The following is a 24,502-nucleotide window of genomic DNA, read 5'->3' on the forward strand; positions in this document are numbered from 1 at the left end:
TTAGATGCAAAGGTGTCGCAGGTGTGTGGGCACTGTGAGCTCAATCGGCAGACTGACTAGCTGGTGAGTTGAACAACTGGACGGGTGGAGTGGAAGGAGTCTGCAGCATAGGAGAATCGGGAACGTTTAGAATGACATGCCAAGAGTGCGGGACGGGGGGGGAAGTATGTAGGGCAGTCATGTAGAAGTGTAAATGTAGCAGTACGCTGCAAAGAGCCTGTCAACGCAAGAAAATATGCTAGATACTCTGCCATGTGTGAACATATGCATGATAACAATCACCCGTTCACGAACATAGAAAGCGATATGGTTTTGCTACACCCTTTAAATAAGGGTAAACAGATGAACATTCTCGAATATTAGAAATTTATAAATTACAGAAAACAACGAAAATAGTTTAAACGAACACAGGGCAGATGATAATCAGTTATTTAAACTTGCAATCCAATATTCTAGAAAGAGGAAGAAAGGGAAGGGCAACATAAACTTCCCCCCTATGCTGCAGACTCCTCCCACTCAACCCCTCCAGTTGTTCAACTCACCAGCTAGTCAGTCTGCCGATTGAGCTCACAGTGCCCACACACCCGCAAGACCTCTGCATCTAGAGTAAGTTACTTTCAGTTTTAACATTGGATTCTCAGCCTGTCATGTTGCCTTTAGAACCATTACATGTCAGTTCTTTTCTTTTATCTTACAGACAAATGAAAAAGCCCAATTTATCCTGGCAGGCTTGATCGACAAATAATAGAATTATTTTCCGTTAAGATATTGTAATGGATAAACAGATGGTCTAAACTCGAAGCGGTGAGACTATGAAAGACCATTAATAATACCACTTTTAAATACAATGGATCAACAGTCAACCAGTTGTATTTTAATACATCATATACAAACATTTTATAGAATTGGGACTTAACGAAAGATTTTCATGTTTGAATTTTTAATGTTGTTGTATTGTCATTTTATCTGCAATCTGTTAACATATAATTAATTTTAAATAAGGTATTCGATGCATGTGTTTTTATCCACAAGCTGAAGAAGAAAATTTAATCTTAAAACATGTACTTGTGTGTGAATATAAGTAAATAATAGTTTAGATATATAATACATTCTGAATTGTATTGACAAGGCGGAACCTGGACACAACTGTAATAGGATCACTTTAGTCAGTCCATCGTTCTGGTCTCTTTGAAGGGGTTCGGGATTTGCGGTCCTCCCAGTACTTCTTCAGACGCTCCAATCTTTATGTTCTTTCCTCATTTGAAAATGTGTGTGTTGGTTTATTTTGCGCCAGGGTAAAGTGGAGGTTTGTATTCTTGAAATAGGGGAGACTTTATCTAGTGACTTTTTTTTCAGTCTCATGTTTTCTACTCACTTATCAGTGTCCTGATTTTCCATGCACAGTTAAGAAGAAATTTGATTGTAAGTGTCATTCAGGGTTCATTTGTATGTGTGGCTGCTGGAGCAACTGTAACATGAGTTGCCAGGTATGATTTTAAAATATTTCCAATCGTTGGTTCATCTTATAGGTGTAATTTAAATAATGATGCGACTGTGAACTTTGTCTGCTGCAGGTAGTGTATTTTACGATTATGGGGCTGGTGGTAGTTCTTCAAGATAAAAATATGCCCGTCTGTTTTTACTTTTGCTTTTTTTTAATGAGTTTCTTTCATAATTGCAAATTTTCTTTTATTTACAGTGTCAAAGCAATAGTAATATGTTATGTTCTAGGTTTTGAGAGTTGGCAGGAAGATAGTGGTGATATCGGTGAGAAGGAGTTTCTACCTGTGAAGCAATTACGTTTTGGTGATACAGGTAATCCTGTGGATGAGAAGGAAGGCCGCTACATGCTGGGACCCCTGCTGTGTGAAGGAGATGGTGAGGGGTTTTTTTTTGTTTTTGTTTTTAGCTCATTATAAGTATGCAGCTACCTAGATTTATTTTACTGCTCTCCATTTCCCAGCCCTACCATCCTGAAGGATCTAGAACTTACCTTTTAATGTTAACTAATCATAGTGAAATAAGAATGCCCTTGATGTAACCTCTTGTAGATGTAGTGACCTGCAATTTAGGATGGTTTTTGCTTTGAATTCGCCCTATCCTTTTTGATACCTCCAAGACTTGAGTGGGTCTACCAAGCTGAGCACTATATAACAATTACATGGATGTAGCTACTCTAAAGCCTCATTTACATGGGTAGAGTCGACATGCTATTGCTAGTGTTGGTAACGCCTGCCTACTTGACCTATTTCAGTAGAGTGACACTGCGCACTTTTCACAGGAGGGGAGATTAGTCACAGCTAGCAAATCTGTCTTTTCAGTGGAACATCTAGTCAAAACATAAATGTGTAGGAAAGTTTCCAGAAACTTTTCAGCTGTTATTGTTGAGGAATGTGAGTGAATCTTTAATGAGGAAGGCAACAGGTTGAGTAACAAGTGGGTGAGGATTGGGTTTGCAGGAAAGATCCTTCTGAGCTGCTGCTCTGCGTTTGGGAGAACTTACAACTGAGGATACACAGAAGTACTCCTGGATAATTTTGAAACATTGGACACGATAGCATCTAAAATTCAGCGACGTGCTACAGTTATGAGAGGTAATTATGAGGGCCATTCAAAAATGAAACGTGCCAGAGGCTATAAAATCAAAACCTTTATTGTTATTTCAAAAAATTTGCTCAGCACTCTTGAGGCACTTGTACCACTGCTACACAAGGTGAATGACAGTCTCTTAAAATTCCTTGGGCTACATTGTGAACCAGTTTTGAACGTACTGCTTGACGTCGCCATCTGTTTGAATAATTTTCCTCTCGCCGTAAATGGCATAATCACAGGGAGGCAGTTCCAGGCTGTATGGAGGGTGACTGAGGGCCTCCCGTTTGAATGTCTGCAAGAGCTCCTTGACTGCATTTGCTGTGTGGGGCCTTCCATTGTCGTGGAGCAGAATGATCCCGTGGGTGAGCTGTCCTGCTCGTTTTAATTTGATCGCTTTGTGGAGGGTGGTCAAGGTTTGAGAGTATCGTTGCGCGTTCACCATTGTTCCATGCTGCAGGAAGTCCGTAAAAAGGAGGCCCTTTTGGTCAAAGAAGAATCCGAACATAACCCTTCCTACACTTACGTGGCCGGCCTTAGACTTTTTGGGTGGTCGGACCCTACATGCTTCCTTTGGAGACTTTGTCGTTTTGACTCTGGTTCAAAGTGATGACACCATGTATCGTCTCCAGCGACCACTCATGACAGAAACTTGTTTCCTTCCTTGGCGTAGTGCAGCAGATGTTCAAGAGAGGCCCATTCGACATGCTTCCTGTGCTGGTTGAAGATTGTGAAACACCCATTGGGCACCTTTCTCTTTGTTTGAAATTTCAGTTTGTCCTTAATGATGGCGTGAACACTTCAGATGCTCATTTCTACTTCTGCAGCAATGGCTGTATCGTAATTCGCCGATCTTGCATAATGAGGGCACCCACCTGCTGGACGATGGCACCGGTAATGCGGTGTGGCATTCCAGACTATGCATCATTTGGCAACGATATCTGTCCTTCCATGAATCGCTTGTGACACGCCTTGACCCTTGCAACGGACATTCAGTGCTCTCTACACTTGTGCCATTCTTCATTGCATTTCTGTTCCCTGCACTCCTTCCACTGTCAGGAAACACCACACCCCTTTGCTCTTCTTTTGTAGCCTCCTATTAACTGTTTTCAGCACGACTCACAAGGGAACATCGGCAATGGGTAAGTCGCCGATCGCGATGAAACCTGGAAAACACATTGCGGTACACGTAAAAATGATGTCGGCATCAATTTTGGGTGCCAACATTCAATAGGGCATTAACTGCGGGGCCTAAAATTTGCGACATTTCAAATTCCGCACGATCAGCGATGAATACCTGCTGACCAATGCTAAGCTGGCACACTGCGTACCTGGAGACACGCCTCTGCACCTCCTTCCCTCCACGCTTCAATTGGTTCGCCACCGCACAGTTCCCTTCTCCCCGCGCTTGCCGGCTGCTTAGCTGTTCAACGGGACCGACTCGATACTTTGCTTCTTTTTGTACTGCAATTATTGAAATCCTTTAAATTACGCTCCGTTTCACACATAATTATAATAAGTAACCTACACTAATATACCCATATTTTATTCAGATGTTATATTTTCATTCCTGCTAATTCTGGTGAGTTGTCACATTCGTGGGTACAACTTCGAGTTAAGTACCACTGGGCATGGTCAAACATGGGATAGGGTACCACGTCCTCCGTACGCTTAAATTATTATTTACTTCTAAAACATCTTAAAGCTGTCGATAGTGTCCTTTAGAATGGACATGTATATGGAATTAATTAAATTAAATCACCCACCACTAAATAAATCTCCCACCTTTAAACTACGTTAAGTACCTTTTTATGTAAAGAAATTGCGTGCCCGGGTAGAGGATCTCAATGAATGTAATGAGATTCGGTACCTCGGGATATCAAAACCTGGTTATAGGTCCAGATCTTCTTTTTATGACCCCTTCCCCCTACCCATTTTGTGTACGCTACCAGTTGTGTCATAACGAAACGACATCGCGGACAACAACAACAACGATTATAAACTCCGAGTTTGAAACTACTGGTATTTTCCGTATTGCGTACTCTGGTATAAGGAATAGGCCTATAGGTAGAATGATTTTATTTGTGCTTGTACTGAACGATTTATTTATGTTTTGCAGTGGCAGGCACAACACATTTCAATTGCAGCAATGATTGTCGAATAGAAATAAATTTAATGCATAGGCAACTTCGATATGAGTATGACATTGAATGTAGTAAAGTTTGACGTAATAAGAAAAGCCTTGAAAAATAAAAAAAATGTTAATTTATATATGCAGTAGATATACAGTAATCACAGGCAGACCTGTAGTCTTACTGTACCGGTACTTTTGTGTTATAGCTGACGAAGGTCTATGTATTCAACAAGTACCGATATTAAAGTATCACACTATAGTCTTCTGGGTATAATGGCAGTTACATTCGCAAAAAGTTGAATGGCTATTGTATGAACTGGTTCAACAAAAATCAATTACAAGACAACACAATAAATGACTCCGTATACGTTACATCGGGCAAACTCCCCGTCAATAACTGATAGTAAACAAAAACAATCTTTGGTCTATTCGAAACATTAAAAAACAGTGAAAAGAAAACCGAAACAAAACACAATTAACAACAGGTACCATACTTTTTGTTTTTGCTAATTGCTTTACGTCGCACCAACACAGATAGGTCTTATGGCGACGATGGGATAGGAAAGGCCTAGGAGTTGGAAGGAAGCAGCCGTGGCCTTAATTAAGGTACAACCCCAGCATTTGCCTGGTGTGAAAATGGGAAACCACGGAAAACCATCGTCAGGACTGCCGACAGTGGGATTCGAACCCACTATCCCCCGGATGCAAGCTCACAGCCGCGCGCCTCTAACCGCAAGGCCAACTCGCCCGGTGCAAACGTTTTCATAAACATTTCAGAAAACGTAAACTGACTAATACAACGTGGAAATTACATAGGAGAGATATGGGGAAGGCTGATAGAGTACGCAAAGTGTAGCACCGGTTCTCTTCGACAGCTAAGCAGCCGGCATGCACGGAGAGAAGGGAAATGTGCGGTGGCGAACCAATTGTAGCGGGGAGGGGAGCAGGTGCAGAGGCGCGTCTCCAGGTACGCAGTGTGCCAGCTTAGCATTGACCAGCAGGTGTTCATCGCTGATCGCGCAGAATTTGAAATGTCGCAACTTTTAGGCCCTGTAGTTAACGCCCTAATGAATGTTGGCACCCAAAATTGATGCCGACATCATTTTTACGTGTACCTCAATGTTTTTTCCGAGTTTCATCGCGATCGGCGATTTACCCATTGCCGATGTTTCCTTGCGAGTGCAATGGACGGTCGACGTGTGCGCTTGCTCGCTCTGTCATCACGTGGGTGTGCGCCCGTGTCCCTCTAGTGGTGAGTTTGGGACCTCGGCACTCTTATAAGGACTGCACCTTCTTCCACACTCAATGATATTACCATCTTTTCAGCGGTTTTAATTTTATAGCCTCCGGCTCGTTCCTTTTTGAACCAACCTCGTACATCAAGGGATACTCTTGTATCTGTTAAAAGAACAATAGTTCACCGGCCATTGAACTTCTCTTGCTGGAAACAGCTGTCGGATGCTGTCATATTTTTTCAGAGTTACCGCGGTTTGTGGTTTTTAGTTTCATCCTTCGTCTTTTTTTAATTGTACCCATCGTGCTGTGCCACCTCTTTGATTTTTTTTTTTTTTTTTTTTTCTTCCAGCTCAGCAATACTGAATCTTTTGTTACCAGTTTTGTGAATCACAGCCAAGGCAGCTACAACATAAGAGAGATAATATGTAGAATCCTTAACTCTTACACCAACTTTTCCTGTCTTCACATTCGATATGTCCTTCCTGGGTTGTTAGCGACCAATTTCTTCCTTATTTCAGTTTGCTGTAATTGTACTGTGATAAGTTAAATCTGGGTACTTCCCCGTACTCGAGCACTGATTTATTCCCAGCTTTTTAATCTCTTGAGGGAAGGAATTGGGAAAATGGGGATAAATATTCAGACGTGCGAAGTCTCCCGATTTAAGCAAGAGATTACCGATTTTTCATCGTTCCTCCCGATCACTGGGATCGATCTCCCGATTTTCAGAGCAGTATCAGTAATTTTTGTATTATTTTAAACTCTCGCGGACTTCCTCGTTCTTTTGATATATGGCTGAGTATGGCTAGTCGATAGTAGTTATGATACCAGATGACAGTACGGAGCACGGTGGCAAGTCATATGCTCCTCTTTGGTCTATAATACAGTTATTATCTTTGCACGTGAGTCAAGCGAGTAACCTAACCTCAGAAGTAGCACGCATAGTCGTCTACCCGTGCTCGGACCTGCAGAAGTGTTCGTGTTGTGTCTTAATATATGTTTCGGCCAAAATGTCAAAAAAATAAATATTTTGCAGTGTTTAAAAGTGCTTATAGGGAAGAGTCTCCGTGTTTGAGTGAATCCAGGAAGGGACCAACGTTCACATTCTGTACTATATGTAGGTGTGACTTTTCAGTTGCGCATGGCGGGAAGTGCGATATACTCAAGCATATGCAAACGAAAAAACATAAGGAGAGTGTCCAGTGTGTAGAAAGAAACCAGAAACTGAACTTTTAATGTAAAAACCAAGATGTAAATCCTGCGACGAATGCCGAGGCGTTATTTATGTCATTTATCATAGAACATAAGCTGCCTGTAAATTGTGCCAAACACGCGGGACCTTTGTTTCACAAAATGTTTCCTGATTTGGAAATCACTAAATGATATGGGTGTGCTTGAATGAAAACAGCGGCTATCATTACAGAAATGTGCATGGAAGAAAGGGTGAAAATTGTATCACATTTGCAGGTGAATTTTCTGTTGCTACTGATGGTAGGAATTAAAGCGACTTGTAAATATATCCCATTGTTGTAACATTTTTTTTAGGCCTAAACTCAATGAAATTCAGAGTCTTCAACTCTCTGTGCCTAATTTAGAAGTGGATGCTACTTGCCAATCTTTTGCTCAACTTTTCGGGAATTCTGTATTCCATTAAAAAAACTGCCTAGCTCTTGGTGCTGATAATGCTCCAGTAATGGTAGGATTAAAGAATGGTGTGGCAGGATGTTTGAAGCGGGAAAATAGAAACACAATCATCGTAGGCTGTTCTTGTCACGTAATTAATCTTGCTGCAGAGAAGGGTGCGGCATGCTTGCCAGTAAATGTAGATTAAAGTATAATTGATATATTTTGTTATCTGGAAAGGAGTACAGAGAGGAAAGAAAAGTTCAGAGAATTTCAGACTTTACACAACACAGAGGAGAGGAAAATTTTGAAGCATGTGCCTACTCGATGGTTATCACTAAGAAGGTGTTTAGATAGGATTTTGCTGCAGTGCGACCCTTTGGTTACTTTATTCAGGAGCGAAATTGTGAGTAAGGATTCTCAGATGGGAACTTTGAAGACTTACAAAATTCCTAAGCACATTTTAAGTGCAGATGCATCTTGTTTGTCTGAAAATGTGAAGGATTATCATAACATCTCACTACATTCCTTAGTTAAAAGGAAAACTCAGTCATCAGTTTCACTAAAGAACAATAAAACTACTGATGACCACTAAGAGCCATGCATTGTCACGTGAAGAATGACTGTTCATGTTCCTTTCATCAAATTTTCATAAATCCTTTTGCCTTTCTCGATTTCCATGGATATCTTTGAGAATCCAAATGTAGTTCTTCAGTCAAGTATGCCGCACATCCACTCATTGAGGTCAGCTTTGGAGGAACTATTGAAGAATGTGATGGCAAGGTTTGTGAAACCACATGTTATTAAAAGCTGCTCCTCTCTCCTTGATGTAGATTATCATACTCCAGCAAATCAAAAGGATGATTGTGATATAATAGGAAACTCTGCATTTGTTTTAGTGAACACTTTAAAGTCTGAGGGAAAAATGCATATTCTTTAAGTCTGTTAGAAAGTGTTTCTCTTCATCATATGATTACATGGTACACAAACTTCCATTCAAAGATAAAGTTTTAATTAATGCAGAAGTTGCAAATATTTCTGCTATAAGTAAAGCATCATTTTCTAGCCTTAGATTTTTCATTAACAAGTTTCTGAACATTCTGACTAGTGGAACGGAACATTTAGATAAAGAAACTGATATTCTGCACTCCCAGTTCTGTAACTTTCAGCTCGAAAAAACAGACCTGGCAAAAGGAAGAATTGATGTTCAATGGGCATTGGTAGGTCACATGAAATCAGCTGATGGTGTACTTAAACATGACAGACTCTCTAAGGTGATGCTTGCTATTTTTTCAATTCCACATTGCAATGCAGAATGTGAAAGGATTTTTAGCAGAGTCACAAAGGCAAAATCGCAGTTCAGATCCTTGCTGTCTGAGCAGACTTTGGAGAAACTTTTAACCTTGAAATCAGTTCAGTAAGGCAAGTGCTTTGAGCAAAAATTTAGTTCCAAGTTTCTGAAGAGGGCTAAGTCACCTAGGAGTGTGTTGAACAACAATTAGTCGTAATGTGATCACTGATCACCATGTTGAAGGATGAGAAGTCACATGTTCCTACAGTTTAGGCATGTCCATTATTTAGTAATTAACATAGAAATGATGAAATATATATATATATATATATATATATATAGGCTGAATAGAATTGTTAATGTATTGAATTATAATGAAGTAGTACATGTTCTGCCATCAGCGATGTGTCTTAATACGTCAGGATTCGCTGCCAAATTTCTCCAGATTTTTTACTTTTGAAAGTTGGCATGTCTGAATGTTGATGGACTTCTACATTAGAACATTCATTGAATGTGATTTTGTTTGCTAGTGGCTTTACGTCGCACCGACACAGATAGGTCGTATGGCGACGATGGGATGGGAAAGGCCTAGGAGTTGGAAAGAAGTGGACGTGGCCTTAATTAAGGTACAGCCCCAGCATTTGCTGGTGTGAAAATGGGAAACCACGGAAAACCATCTTCAGGGCTGCTGACAGTGGGATTCGAACCCACTATCTCCTGGATCCAAGCTCACAGCCGCCCGCCACTAACCGCACAGCCAACTCGCTTGGTTCAAATATAATTTAATGGAACTGGGTGTGAATGGGAATAGTGGAATAGCAAGATCTAGATTTTGAGTTTGCCAGTACTGCAGTAGCCAGATCGTGTGGCTTAAATGTTGATAGTAAAGCCAAGAAAGCTGGGCATTATCTACATTGAGGGTGGTAGATGATATTAAATGTGCAGTCATGATTACCTTGTTTGGTATAAGACTCGATAGTGATGCTGCTGTGGTACATTGTAATTCTGTTTATCCTTGTACATGTTCCTATCCTCTTCATGAAGGCACGCACAGTTCAAATCGTGACCGGTGGATGCAAGGTTTTTTAAATGAAAAGTAGCAACCTTATGGTTTCGATTCTATGTAAACCTAGAGGTCCTGTAATTACAGGATCTGTGCCAAAAGTCTTGTAAAACCTATGCACTCATTTCTATCATATTATAAAAATAAAAAATAAAATGTTGATAACATTAGATTGCATTGTGGCTTGTTTCAAGGAAATACAGAGTAAAAAATTTCTGTGATAGGCAAACTCAACAATATTTTGTTTACCTACCTTCCTGTTTTTATTATTATTGTGGGAGGGCAGGGTGTGGTTAGGTCATTGGCTCAGCTGACCCACCTAGAAGGCTGAGTTTCAAATCTTGGTTGATCTCGGGTTGAGATTTTTATCTCAAAAATCAGTTGTCTCTGGAAAGGCTTCCAGCCTAAAGCCCTCAGCCAAAACCAAAAAGAGCCTGGGTGGCTCCAGCAACCCCAGAATTAGCTGGGATAAGCTGAAGAAATTATTATTATTATTATTATTATTATTATTATTATTATTATTATTATTATTATTATTATTATTATTATTATTATTATTATTATTGAGTTTGTCCAATCCTTGTCCCGTTTCTCCACGGGGTCGGGTAGGAGGCGAGATGAATCTGTCGTGGTGTGTTTTTATGCCCGGATGCCCTTCCTGACGTCAACCTCATCAGAGGAGTTAATGAGATGAAATGAATGACGTGATATATGATAGTAGGGAGAGGGTGAAACTCGGTGCCCGCACATAGCCTACTCCCGTCGAATAGCACCAAGGAGTCTGCTCAAGGCTTAACGTCTCCATCCAACAGACGAATCACCATCAACAGCGCCATATGCCCTCACTCCATATGAGCACTGCGGAGAGGTTTGGAATTTAATCCAGGCTTTGGCACGCAATATAGTGATTAGAAATTGTATACCACCACCTTCCCTACCCTGCCAGCCAACATTCTGATGGTGAAGTTTTTTTTTTTTTTTTTTTGACCAGCAGGACTCGAACCGACTAACCTCGGTGTCAGACCGTTTAGACTTCAGCGCCTTAACGGTCATGGCCACCAGGCGGGCTATTATTATTATTATTGTTACGGAGTTATCCGTGGAAGGCAGAGGTGAAAGAAGGTGCGGGCTGGAATGGGTCTAACTACAAGTCCGAAAGATGAATTAACATTTTCATAAAGGTTATATTTTCAGAACTTAACAATTTTCATATCACCAACAAGCCAAAATCAGGTACAACGAAATCACAAGTTTTAGGGAATCATTACAAGATCTGGGCTTCGAGCCCCAAGTTTATAATTTCTGAGCTCTCAGCTCACAACCACAAATTACCAAAGGGCAGAAAACCCCTAATTACATGGAGCACTTGCTCCCACCTATTAATGTCAAGCCTCCTAGAGGCACCTTTCAAAACACCATAAAGAGCTGACCCGCTCTCAATCTTTCAAGCCTATTAAAGGCAATACAATGCTTTACAATCACTTGCCATCGAGGCACAACTTACGAGAATTAGACAGGGGTATCTCGTACCCAGCCTGCAGAGCCTTAAAAGAAAAATAATAGGTTAATTAAATGGCCCAATATACCAAGATGAATGGAGGCGTTGCTTGCGCTCGTACATGAAACCTTATAAAACGTAAGGGGCACTAGGCCTATGACACAGGGGCTATTCCCAAGCTAGGGAGGTGACTCGTATAAGAAAATTTTAATACATTAAAAGTAGAAAATCGGTTATGAAAACATAGTCACCTCAAATCGAAAATGAAGGGGATCTCGAGAGGGTAATGCACTCTCTATCCCCGATTTACAGTTAAAGTAATAAGAAAATTTTACATAAGCCGGCACTAAGTTACATTTTTAGATAGTTAGGTTACATTAAAAAGGTTTCGGACCTTCCCCGAGGGTTAAACTGCTGAGCTAGCAAGAAATAAAGATGTTAAAAGGCCATTACCTTCGTTGAAGAGCTGCTGCCCGAAGGAAGAAGCGCTACCCGCCCCCTGCTATCCTTCCATACACTAAGCTAGATGTTGTTGAAGTGGCTGAGAGACAAGAAAATCAGCAGTTTTTATACCTTCGTGAAAGATTCGAGACCTTTCATGGATAAAACAGCCACACCCACTACATTTTATTGCCTGACTAAAGGTTACACATCAAAATTGGAGAAGAAAGACCCAATTGGTCAAAAATTAATTACAGAAATTTACGATTGGCTAAATTCAAAACTGGTGGAAAGAAAGATTAATATTGTCAACCCACAAATGAAAGAACAACATTTAGTAAAGAACAAACTTATGAATACAAAATATCTTCAAGAAAAGTTCCTTCACTTTGCACCAGGGTGCATGATCATAGTTTTTGGTAGAGACATCTATGAGAGAATGTCCACACTTCTTGATAATTAGTAAACAAAAACAATTTGAAATTAACACAGTGACATCTTCTGATAAACGGTTGAATTAATTCAGTTAAGACGGAAAATTCAAATGTGCGGCGTATAGGTGTACCAACCGGTACTATTATTATTATTATTATTATTATTATTATTATTATTATTATTATTATTATTATTATTATTATTATTATTATTATTTTATATATATATATATAATTCGCTGGGGCCATCAAGGACCACGTTAAGTCTTGTTGCATTTGACACTGAACTTGGCCTTCTTTAGAGTCCAAATTTCCCTCATTCTTTGCGAGTGGGCCTACTTACGCTCCTCTGTCCAAGGGGCACCGTGTCTTCTCTTCGGTTGCTCGTCTCGGTTTAGCCCGTTCGTCAATATTTTCTTGCGGAAGAGATCTCTGTTAGAGGCGTCTTCAGCTGAGATATGTAGCATTTGCAGGTCTTCTTTGGTATTTCTAAACCAGGGAATTGTGGTTTGAATCAAAAAAGTGAGATTTCTTTAGTTAACTTTCTTCCGTCCATTCTTTTCAGATGACCGTAAAATCGTGCCCGTCTTTTTCTGATTGTGTCGGTAATTTTCTCTATTTTGCTGTAGACTTCCTTGTTGGATCTCTTTTGATGGATTCCATTTCTGTACTTTGGTCCCAAGATTCCTCTCACAATTTTGCGTTCTCTTTTCTCCAGTTCTTCAAGGAGTCCTTTAGCGGCATTTAGAGACAAGGTTTCGGCTGCATATAGAACTACTGGCTTCAGAACTGTTTCATAGTGACGTATCTTGGTGTTTTGGGAAAGGCATTTTTTTGTTGTAGATTGTGCGGGATGTTTGGTAGGCTATTTTCAGTTTGCGTACTCGCTCCTGAAGTCCTTCTTTGTCCAGTCCATTTTTCATGATGATCTCACCCAGGTATTTGAATTTGTCTACTCGGGTGATGTCCCCGTATTTTGTATGGAGTTTTGGTGGAGCCTCTTTGATGTTAGTCATTACTTCTGTTTTCTCAAACGATATCTGCAAACCAGTTTGTTCGGCAATTTCCTTTAAAATTTCAACTTGAGCTCTAGCGGTTTCTATGTCGGTTGAGAGAACAGCAATATCATCGGCAAATGCTAAGCAGTCTGTTGTGATCCCCTTGGATTTGGTTCCTATTCTCAATGGACTGTAGTTGGTTTCCTGTAATCTCACCCGCCAGGTTCTGATGATCTTCTCAAGAACACAGTTGAAGAGTATCGGGGATAGCCCATCACCTGGACTCCTGTTTTGATGTCAAAGGAATGCGAGAGACATCCGTGGAACTGCACCTTGGATTTTGTATCGGTCAGGGTGGCTCTAATTAATGCCAGCAGTTTCAAATCAACTCCAAATACATTTAAGATGTTTAGCAGGACTTCCCGGTCAATGGAGTCGTATGCTTTCTTAAAGTCCACAAAGACAGACACATACTGCTTGGACCTTAGTGTACAATATCTGATGATCGTTTTGGGATTTTGGATCTGTTCAGCTGTTGAGCGACCTTTTCTGAACCCTCCTTGGCATTCACCTATTTGATGTTCGACTTGTGCTTCCAAACACTCCAGGATGGCAAGTGATAGAATTTTGTAAGTCACGGGTAGCAAAGATATCCCTCTGTAGTTGTTGATGTTCTTCATGCTGCCTTTTTTGTGTAATGGATGGATCAAAGCTATTTTCCAATCTTCGGGTAGGGTCTCCTTGTTCCAAATTTCTTCTATTTGCTTTTGCAAGATATCAAGTGATTCTTCTGGGGCATATTTCCATAGTTCTGCTACTACTGAGTCTTCCCCCGGCGCTTTGTTATTTTTGAGACGGGCAATGTGGCGCTTGATTTCATCTCTGTCGCGGGTCTGGGATCTGGGTACCTGAGTAAGGGTTCCTTGGTCTCGATGGGGCTTTGCGGTTTAGAGCAATTAAGTAAATTCTTGAAGTAATCTGCCAGAATGCTACAATTTTCTTCATTTGACGTCGCCAGTGTGCCATCCGTTCGCTCAAAGCATAGAGATGGTGGTTTATAGCCAGTGAGTTTGCGTTTGAAGGCTCTGTAGTACTCTCTGCTTTCATTCTTCCTAACGTTTTGTTCTATCTTTTCAATGAGAGATTTTTCGTATTTATGTTTCTCAGTTCTGAACACCCTAGCTGCTTGGGCACGTTGGGTTTTGTAGGTTTCCCAATTATTTTCTGATTTTGTAGAGTTGTACTGTTTCCACGCATTGAGTCTTTCTTGGAGGACTGATTCACAGGTACTATTCCACCAGGCATGCTTTTTGCTTCTCTTGATTTCTGCAACGTCTTTGGCGGCCTCAACAAGGAGACTTTTGGCGTTGTTAAAGTCACAGTCATTTGGTCTAGCCTTCTCCTGGAACTCCTCGACCCTTTGCCGAAGTTTATCATTGTCGAAGCGTGTGATCTGTTTGGTTGTCTTCCTTGTGTTTGCGGGAATTGGTTTGAATTTGATAAGAGGCATATAATGATCTGAGGCCACATTGATGCCTTTCTTTACCTTGACATTCATAATCTCAGGGCTGTTTCTCCTGGAGATCGCAACATGATCAATTTGGAACTCTCCGAGAGCTTGGACGGGAGAACGCCAAGTCATTTGCTTTCTGGGTAGATGGCGAAAGTGGGTCGACATGACCTGCAGGTTGTGATTTTCACAAATGGTCACCAGTCTTTTGCCGTTGGGATTGGTTCTTTTGTGAGCAGGGTAATTTCCTATAACTTTCTTGTACTTCTGCTCACGACCTAGTTGGGCATTGAAGTCACCCAAAAGAAGCTTGACATGGTGTTTGGGGATTTTGTTCAATTTTTCATCCAGTAGGTCCCAGAAATTATCAACTTCATCTGGATCAGATTTGTTCTTATCGTTTGTAGGAGCATGTGCGTTAACTAGGGCGTAGGTTTTGTTCGCGCATTTAATTGTGAGTATAGACAGGTTCGAAATTTGCAACCGATTTAAGGATCTTAGTTCTAACAGCAAACGCGGTTCCAAGCATCACAGCTCCATTGAGGATTCCTCTTTGGGCTTTGCTCTTGAAAAATCTGTAGCCTTCAGATTCAAAAATCTCTTCATCTGGGTACCTTGTTTCCTGCAGGGCCACTATGGATATCTGATTTTGAAAAGCTTTATTATTATTATTATTATTATTATTATTATTATTATTATTATTATTATTATTCAAGGTTCTAATCTAGGTTAATGGGAAGGATTAGGAATTAACATAACAGCAAATCAGAAGAGGTATGGATAGGATACTGGAAGGGGGCAATGTCAGAGTAGGGCTGTGAAGTTCACCCTTACTACCCACACTACTACCCACACTCTGAACGTTTATTTTTGGAAACTTTATGGGAAATATTGGCAGATTCCAAGAAATAAGACATGAGCACATCAATTATAAGGATATTACCTGCTTCCTACATGGATTGACATCTATGCTGCTATTTTCTCATTCTTAGTAGGACAACTTATTAAGATCTCACCACTGTGTAAGCTTAAAAAATTATGTCTTTATAATTGTAAAGGCGATCGAGAACTTCTCGCAGATGATCTAGATGTTCTTCAAAAGTCTCTGAAAATACGACGACATCATCCAAGTAGTGATATAAGTACTCAAATTTGATGTCGGAGAAGACCCTATCTAGTAGCCTAGTGAGTACAGCTGCTCCCGTGGGGAGCCCGAACGGCACGGGGTTGTATTCATACAAGTTTCAGTCCATGGCAAACGCTGTAAGATGTTTAGACTCTTCGGCAAGGGGAATTTGATTATAGGCCTGATTCAAGTCCAAGATAGTAAAGAACTTGGCCTTACGAAACCATGAAAAACAAGAATGAAGGTCAGGAAGGGGCACGAATTGCAACACCACCTTCCGATTGAGAGCCCTATAATCAATGACAAGCCTGAAGCCTCCTTGGGGTTTCGGGACTAGAAAAATAGGTGACGAATACGCCGACTTAGAGGGCCTAATAATACCATCCTTCAACATCTGATCGATGATTTCTTTCAGAGCCTTCATTTTAGGTGGAGATAGCCTATAAGGTGGAAAACGGACAGGAATCGAATCCGTGACCTCAATTTTGTATTCAATAAGGTCAGTAACACCAAGAGTATCCGAGAACACCTCTGGAAATGACTGACATAATTTACGAATACTATCAGCCTGCTCCTCAGGTAGATGTCTAAGGTCTAACAACATCTCGTCCTGGGTAGGCGAAATAGATGAACATGATACAGAATTACACTTTAACAAGGGAATTTTACAATTGGACGCAAATTTGAATGTGCACGACTTACTCTGAAGATCGAGCACAAGACCAGTGTGAGAAATGAAGTCCGCTCCCAGTATGATGGGGCAAGACAAGTGCTTAGCCACAAACAGTTTGGTTTTCCATGTAAATTTAAAAATACGAATTTTGACCTGTACAGAACCTAGAATTTCTAATGGAGATGAATTAGCCGAAACATATTGAACAGTAGATGAGCCATAGTCAGGTAATTTACAAACAGACTTCAACTTTGAATACCATTGGTCCGAAATAATTGAACAAACACTGCCTGAATCTAATAGAGCGGTTATAGGCTCGTTATTTAACTCAATCTTAAGAAAAGGAACAGGTGCGGGGGTATCCGCCGCAATCCTAAGACATTCTTTGGGGCATTCGAAAGATGGATTTGCAAATTGAACGTTCCCTGAATTCACGACCTTTTTGCCAGGGGCTGAGCCTTGGGAAGCAGAATTAGTCGACTCAGCCGAAACCCACATTTTATTATTGGCATTGGTGGAATTTGCACCAGAAGTTGAGCAGGAGGGGGTGCTATTTGAGTTTGGGCAATTCTTGGCGATATGTGAGAAAGCCCCACATTTAAAACAGCCTTGGGATGAACCAGCTCCATTATTTGCCCTACTAGACTTGATCAGTGGACACTTATTGCGAAGATGGTCAGGCGACCCGCAAGCATAACATTTACGAGGTGTGACTGATCGGCGAGGTGGAGGCCGAGTATTACTAAATGAAGGCGGGGGTTCTTTCGCGACACGCAAGGAATCGGCGTATCTCACTCCTTCCGCTGAGACGGCCAACGCTTCAAGTTCAGAGAAAGTTTGCGGGCACGCCGCGAAACACAAATATGACCTATAGGGTGGTGAAATTCCTTCTACAATAGCCTGTACAATCTGATCTTCAGGAAAATGAAGGGCAAACACCCTAGTATAAAACTTAATGTCTTGTATGAAATCAGCCAGATTTTCATCCAATCTCTGTACTCGATAATAGTACTTCTGAATCAGAGATGACCTCGCGCGGGCGGGAATAAAATTTGCAAGCAGGTGTGCATGAAAATCTTCAATAGATGACTGTTCGGCTATGGCTCTTACTATTTTGTCAGAGAGAATACCAATTGCATAAGGATAGATGATTTGCAAAATTTGACATGGAGAAAGAGAAAACACAAGGGCATGATCCTGAAATTCAACTAAAAATCTTAAAAAGGAAATTACTTCACTGGTGGTATTAACGGAAAACTTAGAGATACCTCTGAGCAACATTGCCAATGGATGAGGCAAACTGCTGAACCCGGGTGACATAGTAGGTAAAGGTTTCAGTGGCAAGGAAGTTAATTCAGAACGTACATTATTTAATGAGTTACGGCGTTCAGACTCGTCCAATGGGGCAGAGGTTGTTTGAGCAGCGATGGTTTTCCTATTTACTTCTCCCTTAGGAGGCTCTTCCTCGCTACCTACATTCACTGTGGTGGGTAGATCGCTTTTGGGAGGAACCTCCCCAGTTAACAATTGAGTGACCTTGCTAGATAATTCAGAAATATTTTCAAGCAGCATACTAGCTTCCTTCTTCTGAACGTCATTCAACTTTAGAGATAACAGATCGTTAACTCTATTTGAAAAATGAAACAGCCTGGCTTGCACACGCTTAATTTGATTAGGAGAAGGATCATTTTCATCAAAAAAACTAACTACAGATGCTAGCCCAGTAATATTCTCGACGATCGTGGAAAGAGAGTCGTCAATTTCTTTCTCTCCCAAGGTGGGGATGGAAATGGGCAAATCAAGGGACTCTCTAAGCTTGTTTGTGTCTACCGCAACCGTGCCTCCAGATTGCACATTTCTAATAGTCAATTCATTGATCAACTCCTCCTTGCGCAAATAGTTAAGATGGAGAACATCGCGAGGGCCGGGCATGATAACAGAACAATTTTGAAAAACTCAAAAAATTCCAGCAACTGAGAAAATGGTTAGAGTTCGGAACAAAACAATGTTTAGCCGTCAAAAGGGGCTAAAATGAGACCCATTCAACCACGCTCTGTTACCACTTGTTACCGTGTTTTTGTGGTAGTTATGCGTGAAAGAAGGTGCGGGGTGGTGAACAGGTCTCAAGCTACGAAAGTAAAATTAATTTAAAATTTAACAAGGTTATATTTTCTTTTCAAAATAAAGAAATAACAAGCATGGCAGGTACAGAGTAGCAAGTCAAAAAAAGGTAGTTGCAATATTTACAGGCTTTGGGCTTCGCGCCCCGAATTCACACTTCTAGGGCAATTAGCCCAACTTCACTCCAAAATAAGTTTTACCAGAGGAGCAGAAAACCCCATTCATGTTCAAGAGCACTTGCTCCAAATTACACAGAAAAGCCTCCTCGAGGCATACAACACTTAATTTTCAAGAAAGAGCCACACGCTCTCAAACTTTAAGCCTCTCAAAGGCCACACCAAACTCCACCTTCAAGTTGTCCTCTCAGGACATAGACACAGGGGTAACATACCCAACCTACTGAGGTCTATTAAATGAAAAAAAGGGTAATTACATGACCTCTAAAATAACAATTTGAGAGGAGGCGATCTGCACTCCTAATGTATTTGTTTCAAAACCTAATTTGGCTCTAGGCCACTGATGCAAGGGCTAATCCCATACTACCGAGGTGACTTTAGAAAAGAAACAAATTTACATAATGTTAAGGAAGAATAGGTTGAGAAAATAAGTTCACCTCAAAACAATATGAGTGGGAGCTCGAGAGGGTTAAGCACTCTCTGTCCCAATATGTAGTTTAAAAGATAGAATAGATACAAGTTTCTTTACATTTTAAGGAAGGTTACATAATGGAAAAACTTCGGACCCGCCCCGAGAGTTAAACTGCTGAGCAAGCAAGAAAAGAAGTAATTAATCGGCCATTACCTGGTTGTTGACTGCCGCCGAAGAAAGAGGCGCTTCCCGCCCCCTGCTATGTACTTTACACACGAAAGGATGGAACAGAAGTGGCCCAGAGACCCTAAAATCAGCAGTTTATATACTCTCCGGAAAGTTCGAGGCGTTAGGGGAATGAGAACACCCTCCCACAAAAACTTTATTGGCTAACCAAGAAAACCCCTACACAATATGAAGAAGAAACACATAATTGGTGGAAAATTAATTCAAGAAATTCGGGATTGGCTAAATTCAAAACAAGGGGAAAGAAAGGGTTAATATTGCCAACTTAAACAATGACTGAAGGAAATTTAGCAAAGAACAAACTTTTGAAATTAAATTTTCTCCAAAAAAACAGTTCTTTCACTCCGCACTAGGGTGCACTATTGTTAATCTTCAGTAGTGTCCTCTAGAAGAGAAAGTTCACACTTCTTATTACAAGCAAAACAAAAATACGTCGAAAATGACACAGTTCAAAAACTCCAAAATTTCCAGGTAGTGACATCTTCTGAGAAAGTAGAAAATTAATACCGTAGATAAGGTTCAGACTTCCTCCAGCAGAGGAGTTTCAACTGGCGCAAATTTTAAATAAGCGGCGTGGAGGTGTACCGGCCTGTACAATTATTATCATAATTATCATAATTTAACCAATGATGGTTAAATTTCCCGACCCTGCCGGGAATCGAACCCGGGATCCCTGTGATCAGAGGCCAGCACGCTAACCATTTAGCCATGGAGCCGGACACAAACACCAGTGAAACAGTCTTATAGGACTGCAGATGTCAGTTTACATATGTTAAAATAACATTATCGCAAATGCTTATGTCCTTGAAAATGAATTGAGGTCTTATTGGCCCGCTATGAAATTTCAACACTTCTGCCCTATACAATGTAAATGTGTGGTCGTCTGTGTCATGCTATGAAAGTTGATATCATTTGGAATGGCCATTTGACAATACTTTAAGATGTGTAATGGGCCAACCATTTCTTGTCATAAAACTTTGTTGGTGTTTGCGTCACATATCATAACTTCAAGGAGGACATTACAGCAACTTGGGACAGTAATACCTAGATAAAAATAATAGGAATATCATTTTTAAAGCTAATTTTAGAATATCAAATGTCGGATCATTTGTAAGTTGTTTGGGTTTTTGTATGGATGTTTTAAGATTTTAATTGCTGATGGAGGGAATGGGTCATTTTCTCAAAACATGTATGATTGATGTACAGTAGCACTGTTTTTATGTATGTGATGAAAATACTGACAGGGTGGACCCATTTAAGAGTCCTTTTGAGTTATGTAGTTATCGTTATCATAATCGGCATCATCTCCATCTGGTGGATAACATGTTAGAACCATAAATAAAAGGTTCTCGTACATCTGTAATGTTATCCGTTCAGTGAATTGTAAGATAGAAGGTGCACATGAAAGGATAATAACAGGATACCAGTAATGCATGCATCCAATTGCTTTTGTTTGAAATGTTTAAAGAGACAGCAACATCATATATTTTTCTTTCTGTTTGCAGATCTCTTCGAAAACGTTGTTACTTTCCGTATTTCTGATGCCTCCATTAATCTTCCAACTTTTGATATTGGCCACAATGGAGATATCTATTTGGAATTCAAAACTACTGTTGAAAATGCTGTGATCATTCATAGCAAAGGACCAACAGATTATATAAAGGTTTCCATTGTAGGTAAGTATAGATTATAATAAAATTCATGAACCAACTTGTGAGATGTATACCGTACTTCCTTGTGTATTAGACCCCCTCTTTTTTGCTTCACTTTTATAGCTGCAAAAGTAGCAGGGAGGGGTCCATCATGCTGTGGTCACGACTTCTGGCTATAAAGAACTATAAATTGTACATGTGCTTATTCTACAATATTCCTTAACAAATTTATTGTTGTATATATTAAGTCTTAAGTCTTCCTGGCTACCTTCATTGAAAGGCAGTACTTCTAAATTAAAAAAGAATACAGAAAACAATAAATGGTGAACACGACTTTTAGACCTACATGAGCGTAAATATGTCAGTTTTATTTCCCCTTATGTCACGTTATTCATTTCATCTCGTTAACTCCTCTGATGAAGTTGATGTCAGGAAGGGCATCCGGTCATAAAGACATCTACCAAGATTTATTTCACTTCATACCTGAGTCCGTAGAGAAATAGGATAAGGGTAGGACATACAGTTTCATTGTGGGGTTGACTTCCAATAAGTAACCAGGCAAACCTGGCCCCTACAGAGCGCGTCCCCAGGTGGCGGATAGGGGGCCCCTACAGTATGTAGGGCTGGTTGAAATACCCAATACAACCCGCAGACCAACAGGTAGCCCAGTTTCTGGAGGCTTTACAGTACTGGGGCACTCTCTCCAGGGGTTCATAAATATGGAGGGCCCTGGGTTATGGGTGAAGACCTCAACGGCATCTATGGTGGAGAACATGTGCTTTGGTACAGTGGAGATGGCGGAAGAGGCAGCCCAGGTACAGGGGATTAATACAAGTACAAAATCGCCCAACAGTTAAGCAGGCGGAAGAGGAACCGATATAATAACCCTGGTTCCAAACGGCGGTGCTAGTGGAAGAGGCTATGCCAGACGTACTGGCTACAAAGGCGCAACTCAAGTTTTGTGGAGTCTGTGGCAGTTTGTTGCAGTTCTGGTGCTTAATCCTGCATGTCTCATACTATATGTGCCGCGGTGAATGGCTCTGGAATCATAATGTGTGGGCCACTTCCTGGCAAGTTGTAGTCCACCTTAAACAAAGTCATGCCAATGGCAGTTTCACTTGCTATTCAAAAGTCCAACAGTAATGGGATAAGGATGGTGGGAGCAGGTTTTGGGTGAAACTGGGAGCTTCTAGTCTGGACCTGCATGTTGGTGATAGATGTGTGATGAAACTAAGAAACAGTGTTAGGTTTTGATCCACCTAATCAATACACATCACTTTACAAGTTAACTATTTAATTAAAAAGCAAATTAAATATATTTAGGGACATGTTTCGTCTCTCTATGTTTTTTAATTAATTAGTTCACTTGTAAAGTCATGTGTATTGATTGGGTGGACCAAAACCTAACATTGTTTCTTAATTTTAACTGTATCAATACGAATGTATACGATCAAGTTTGTAAATTGTACAGATGTATGATGGCCGCCTCCCTGAGACCTTGTGACTACTCAGGAATCCGGTCCTGCATCTGTGACTGGGCAGGCTTATTTAATATCACCACTGCTCACCCTGAAGGGGGAAGGCCCTAGAAAATGTGGGCTAAATATCTGTAGTCACATTCAAACCCGTCTGGGAAACCGCACTCAAAGGGTCGCCCCAATTCATGCGGTCGAAATCAATTGAAAATGAAGAATACAATTTTAACTGTAGGTACGTGGAATGTCAGAACACTACTTGACCTGAAGGATAATAATAGGCCCGAAAGAAGGACAGCTGTTATTACCCATGAACTAGCAAGGCTAAACATTGACATCGCTGCTCTGAGCGAAACAAGACTATCAGGTGAAGCAAGTAGCAGATACACCCTCTTTTGAAAAGCAAGGGAGGAAGGAGAAAATTGTATTCATGGTGTTGGTTTTGCAGTCAACACAAAGTTAGTGTATGAATATCAACTCACACCAACTGCAGCAAATGAAAGTCTTATGACCCTGCATGTGCCATTACATTTATTTCCGCCTACACTCCTACTCTAAAAGATGAGATAGTTTTACCAACATCTGAACATAGTTCTCACCAAGATACCTACAGCAGAAGATCTTATTGCTTGGTGACTTTAACGTAGAGTGGGTAATGATAACCAGGTATGGGAAGATGTCATGGGAAATCAAGGTGTTCGGAATCACAATTCAAATGGTCTATGACCACTTGGCCTTTGTGCTGAACATGAACTGTTTATCACAAATACACAATTCCAACTTCCCAACCGTTTCAAAACTATATGGATGCACCCTCGATCCAAGCACGGGCACTTCATTGACTATGCCATTATCAGGCAACGCGACAGAAGAGATATTCTGATTACAAAGACTGCTAGAAGCATTGATGGCTGTTGGACAGACCATAATCTTCTTCTTAGTCAACTCAGGATTACTATCCATCAGAAACCATGTGTCCATTTCATGCATCCTTCCAGAATAAAATTTAACACTACTAAACTTCAGAATGAGGCTGTTGCCTCTGAATACCAGAATTCAATTTTAAACCACTTGTCACACAACCCAGTCAACAATAATGACATAGATTGTGAATGGATCACACTACAAAAAATAGTCAAACAATTAGCAGAATGTGCTATTGGCTTTGAGAAAAGGAAAAAAACATGACTGGTTTGATGATAATAATTGAAGCCATAATGAACATCGTCAATGCCAAGCGGAATGCCTTTTTATCCTCCGTACAAGATCCATCTTCTCATTTGAAGAGATCACGTTTTCAAGAGCTGAAGCAGAAATATCAGACCAAAATTAGGTGACAACAAAAAGCCAAAGAACTACAAAACTTGTCAGATGCCAGGGACCTGCAAAATTTCTATGCTGGACTAAAACAGATTTATGGTCTTGTCCGCGCTTCATCGGGAAATTTGAAAGTTGCCAGCGACACCACCATTCTTACAGACAATCAAGACATTCTGAGACGCTGGAAAGAGCACTTCAATTTACTTTTAAACCACAGTTCCACTGCTGCTGAAAATTTTTTTCAGCATGTCCCACAACATCCTATGCAACCTTTCATGGTTATAAGAAAGCTCTTCTCAGCCTCAAACCTAGAAAGGCTCCTGGACTGGACAGTATTCCTCTAGAACTCATTCTTAAAGGAGGTCTAACTCTCAAAATGAGGCTCTTCTCTCTGATCCTAAGGATATGGGAAACCAAATACGTACCTGCCAACATGAAGAACTCTATCATAGTCACCCTCTTCAAAAGGGTAATCGAAGCATTTGTG

At 40.6% G+C, this 24,502-nt stretch overlaps 1 protein-coding gene across 1 annotated transcript in view; it reads left to right on the forward strand.

Annotated features, from left to right (window-relative positions):
* The window catches only part of Nrx-IV (neurexin-4), a 283,385-nt gene that overhangs the window by 173,306 nt on the left and 85,577 nt on the right, over positions 1-24,502 (forward strand). Inside the window, exons 15-16 of the mRNA XM_067142634.2 lie at positions 1,732-1,878; positions 21,074-21,244. Of these exons, the coding sequence (XP_066998735.1) occupies positions 1,732-1,878; positions 21,074-21,244 (318 nt within the window). The remainder of the gene's footprint in view (positions 1-1,731; positions 1,879-21,073; positions 21,245-24,502) is intronic.

Source organism: Anabrus simplex, chromosome 3, assembly GCF_040414725.1.
Source record: "Anabrus simplex isolate iqAnaSimp1 chromosome 3, ASM4041472v1, whole genome shotgun sequence".
NCBI lineage: Eukaryota > Metazoa > Arthropoda > Insecta > Orthoptera > Tettigoniidae > Anabrus > Anabrus simplex.